Below are 4,853 nucleotides of genomic sequence, written 5' to 3' on the forward strand. Positions count from 1 at the left end.
GGGGGAGCCTCAGCGCAGCCGTCAGCCCCGCTCTGTTCTCCCGCAGGTTCTACTCACATTCTCACTCCCACCAAATTTCTCATGGACCTGAGGCACCCCGACTTCAGGGACTCCACTAGGGTATCATTTGAGGATCAGGCTCCAGCAATGGAGTGAGCCAAAGAAACCAAGTAAAGGCAGCTTACTAATGAAAAAGAAACTCTTCCTCCCCGAAGGGTTTTCTTTGATTCTTCCGTTCCTCCTTTCTTTGGTTGTTGTTTTGGGGTTTGTCGGGTTCTCCGATAAGAAAATGCTTGCGGTTCCTCCGACCAGGTGGAAAAGCATCCGGCGTCGCTCCATCATCCCTCAGCCATGTCCCCTGGCCGGCTCCTTCATGCCATGAGTTCCCCCTCGCCAGGGCCGGAGGGGTCAGGGTCCTGCCTGCCCCACAGAGGCGTCCCAGGGCCGGGCAGGGGGATGAAGCTCCCGGGATGCTGCTGCAGCGGGGCTGGGGGAGAGGGGCAGCAGTGGAGACCCCAGCACTCGTCCTGGTCTGTCCCCACAGGCTGGGCACTGCTGGGACCCCCCAGCTCTGCGGTGCCTTGGGGCTGGAATCCCACTCAGCTCTCGGACCCCTTGGATAGGCAGGAGCCTCCCGACATTGCAGACCCCAAGCCCTGCTCTGGGGTTTAGCTGCTGCTGGTTTCACCAGTGAGTGCCACCCTGGTATCCCCCGTGTGCTGGTGGCTGCAGTGCCAGGGTGGCTGTGGGGCTGAGCCACTGTGGGCACCGTGCTGGGGGACCCCCGAGCGAGGGGCAGCAGGAGGCGAGAGCCCTTTTCCTCCTCTCCTCCCACCCCTTGCAGCCACCTCTGTGTCCCCAGGATGCTCCGTGCAGGTTGGGGGACCTGGGGAAGGTCCCTCTGTGCCGGCTGTTCCCTGCCTCCCGCACCCCTGCACCCCACCAGTGCCTCCTGCATCCCCCGTGGGTCCTGGAGCGACCCCAGTGCCACAACCCCCCTGCACCGGCACCTCCCGGCCCCCGCCTCACCCCGCCAGCTCCATCCCTCACCTCCATCCCTCCTTCTCCATCCTTTTCCCGTTCTCCCTGCCCCCACAACCTCCCCCCCGTCCCCACCGACTGCATTTCCTCGCAAGCATTTCCAGCGGCGCGGGGCCGGCGCCGCCAGGTAAGGGGGACCCGGCACAGCGGGGACGGCGGTCGGGGCGCAGCGGGGTGGTCCCAAAGCCATCACTGATCCCCTCCCACCCCCTTCTCCTCTGCTCCCACAGGGTCCACGCACATCCTCACCCCACAGAAACTGCTGGACACGCTGAAGAAACTCAATAAAACAGAGGAAGAGAGCAGCAGTTAAAAGGAAACGCTGTCACCACTCGATGCCAACCCCACGTCCCCGCTGGGCGCCCGGCCCCAGGTGCCACCCTGCACCCAGTGGGCCCAGCTTCTCTCTTGTTCTTGTGAAAAAAAGAAAAATAATATATATATATATATAAAGAAAATGGATGCATTGTGTTTAAGAGAAAAAGGAAAAAAAACCCCAAATCTATATATTTGTAGCTGCAGCTGTGGGAAGTGCCCAGGAGCTCATTGCTGAGTACCCATCTGCCCATTGCTAGTGAATGTGGTGGGGAAATGACAGAAAACCACATTTTTTTGGGGAATGCTCCTCCTTGGGGTCTTGTGTGGATGGGAGGACAGATGGACGGACGCCCCACACCGCTCCAGCCGCTGCTCAGGCGGGCGCCGGGCTGGCACCACCCTCTGTCCCATGGCGTTTGGGGTGGTGGGTGCTCCTTCCAGATGTGCACACCAGCATCTGGATGGGAATTTGGGATGAGGGTGCAGCCAGGACACTTCACACCGTGGCAATTCCCATGTGAAAAAGGGACCAAACCGGTCAAAACTGGGAGCTGGGGCCTGTCTGCTTGCATGGCCCTGCTGCAGCCCCGCCTCCCTCTCTCTCCCACGGAAGCTCGGTCCCCGTGCCCGGCTCCGCTCGTGTCGTCCTGTGGTGAAGCGTTTCTGAGCGTGCCGTCACCCTGAGGCCCCCCCAAAAACCCTCTGGGGCTCCCTAAAACCCCTCTGGGCCCTCCCCAAAAACCCTCTGGGCCTTCCCCAAATCCCTCTGGGGCCTCCCCACCCCTCCAGGCCCCCCTCCAAACCCTCTGGACTCTGTGTATATTAATGACTGTGTCTTGTGACGTTCTTACGAGCTTGGTGTATAGTGATTTCCCCAAACCTCTGATTTGAGTTGGGTTTTTATTTGATGCCCCTGGATTGCCCCCTCTCCCCTTGCCATTAGATGCACTGCAATATTTTGGGGTCTATGGTTTTGTTCTCTTCCCCCTGAAGGCTGTGACCCCCCCTTTTCCTTCCCCAAAATTGCTCTTTCTTGCCTCGTTGGTGGTTTAGCCCCCCCCCTTTTTCCTTTCCCTTCCCGTCTGCTCCTTGCCCATAAAGTTAAATATATATTTTTAGGGCAAAGGCTGTATCATTGCACTGATATTTGTTGGTTCCCCCTCAGTCTCCCAGCCCGTTTCTGTTCCTCCTTGGTTTAGCAATGCAAATGCTTCAGGATCTTGTATGTTGGACATTATTATTATTTTTTTTTTCTGTTACAGTTATTTATATAAAAAATAATTTATCAAAAAGGAAAACTTTAAAAAAAAATAATCTAGTCTGTCTTGGAACTTGTTTACCTTGAAATTACTGGAATCTAAATGTTTGAAAGTGTTGAAGCACAAACATGTATCATCTCTGTATATCTGTTCTTCTGTACTAAAGCACTCGAGTGACTAAATAAAAGCGATCTCCATCCCTAGTGCAACTGGGGCTGTGCTGTGCTGCTCCCTCGGGGCCAGGAGAACAGGGAAAAGGCATGGGAAAATATTCCATCTGACCCCAAGGGAGGGCTCCTGGTGTGGTGATGCCAAACCTCCCCTGAGGAGTGGCTTTGGGGAAGGAGAATCAGCACACGAGTCATCCAACGCCGTTTATTTCCTTCAAAAATAGGCGATTTCTTCGTACAAAATGCCACCCCAGGGCGTTAAAAAATAGGGGATAAGGAAAAAAACCCCATCATTTGGTCCTGGCTACTGCTTTTGGGATAATTAACCACACTTCCCACACACTCCCATCACACCCTGGCTGGGCTGGGGCAAGTCACAGCTTCCAGCTTGGGGATAAACATGAGCAGAGGCAACCAGAGATGCATAAAACTTCTTTTAAATCCCCCAAACCTCTTTAAAATGCCCCAAACTTCTTTAAAATCCCCTAAAAAAGGGGGAGAGACAGGCCCATTCCCAGCCCCTCTGTGCTCGTGTCAGGATCAGGCTCAGGGAGAGCTTGGACGGCTCCAGGCCTGAGTCACGCACTGATCCCAACCTCCACATGTGGGTATTTGTACAACAAATAAAAGCAAAAATAAATACATTTGACACTGGCACTTCAGGTAGGTCCTACGGATAAACACAGGCTGGGGTGTTGGGGATGGAGCAGGGCATTAGGCTGGACCCATCCCAGGAAAAGCTGCCCCGACCACATGGTTTTCCCTAAAGAACAGGCGATAACTCATTAGAAACCCAGCTGGGAGGGACCAGGGGCTCTGCAAACCCCACACCTGCTTTGGTCTCAGCAGGTGATTTTTCCTCTTCCAGCCCAGATCCCCTGGAAATCCCAGGGGGAAAAACCTCAAATCCTTCATTTTATTTGATGCTGTGGGCAGCCACATCCAGGCATGAGCAGAAAAAACCCCACAAATGCCCTAAGGGTTGTGCTGGAAATGAAAACCAGAATTTATATAGAGATATATATATATATGTATCCATAAGAAGATATATCTGTGGAATCAGATACAGATCTGTATATACACAGATCTATTTATATCTGTCTCTCTAGATATAGATCTATAAATATAGATAAGGTCTATATCCAGATATATCCGTTTATAGATACACATATATCGCACACACATATTACAGACCATCAATCAACACTCAAAAGAGTGACTGAGCTGCTCACTAGCTACAGAAATTCACATAAAAACCACCAAAAAAAAGAGTTTCCCCAAGGAGGATTGTGCTGGGTTCAAGTCCAAGGGCAGAGGGGTTGAGCCCCCTGAGGAGGCCTAAAGGTTGGGAAAGGGGTGGGATAGGGAATCCCAGGGAATCCCAGGAAATCCCAGGAATCCCAGGAATCCCAGGTATTGCTGCCCACACAGGCACAGAGGTAACACAGCTGCCAAGGGGGCTCGACCTGTGCAGGGCCCACACGAGGTCAGAGCATCCCCACAAGTGCTCAGGGTGGGGTGGCCACTGCCTTGGGGGGACACAGGGCCACCCCATTGTTCCCAAGGGATGCTGCAGGTCCCAGGAGATTTCTGCCCACGCCATCCCCCCCCTCCTGCAGCTTGAGGGGGTCCCGAAAACGGCCAGACAGACGGACAAGCCATGCAGGAACTGCAGGGAGAGCAGGAAGGGGGGTGGGAGCCAGGGCAGGACACCCTGGAGACACCTCCAGCCCTGCTGCCCCCAGACTTGGCAGGGAGCACCCAGTGCAGGGACGCTGAGGGGGCCCATCCTCCTCCTCCTCGTGACAGGGAGGCTTTGGAGGTGCTGGCGGGACCCTCAGCCAGACAGACGGACAAGCCATGCAGGAACTGCAGGGAGAGCAGGAAGGGGGGTGGGAGCCAGGGCAGGACACCCTGGAGACACCTCCAGCCCTGCTGCCCCCAGACTTGGCAGGGAGCACCCAGTGCAGGGACGCTGAGGGGGCCCATCCTCCTCCTCCTCGTGACAGGGAGGCTTTGGAGGTGCTGGCGGGACCCTCAGAAGAGGCAGGAGCCACGCAGGCCC

The 4,853-nt window shown here is 55.2% G+C and overlaps 1 protein-coding gene across 2 annotated transcripts in view; it reads left to right on the forward strand.

Moving 5' to 3' along the window:
* Positions 1-1,379, forward strand: part of STXBP1 (syntaxin binding protein 1) — a 9,678-nt gene extending 8,299 nt beyond the window's left edge. Inside the window, exons 18-19 of one of the 2 annotated variants that reach the window (XM_008638322.2) lie at positions 47-170; positions 1,272-1,379. In XM_008638322.2, coding sequence (XP_008636544.1) covers positions 47-156 — 110 coding nt within the window. In that variant the 3' untranslated portion in view covers positions 157-170; positions 1,272-1,379. The remainder of the gene's footprint in view (positions 1-46; positions 171-1,271) is intronic. The other variant, XM_008638323.2, reaches the window with a different exon arrangement.
* Positions 1,380-4,853: the final 3,474 nt, after the last annotated feature.

The sequence above is a fragment of the Corvus brachyrhynchos genome, unplaced genomic scaffold, assembly GCF_000691975.1.
Source record: "Corvus brachyrhynchos isolate BGI_N302 unplaced genomic scaffold, ASM69197v1 scaffold305, whole genome shotgun sequence".
Taxonomy (NCBI): Eukaryota; Metazoa; Chordata; class Aves; order Passeriformes; family Corvidae; genus Corvus; species Corvus brachyrhynchos.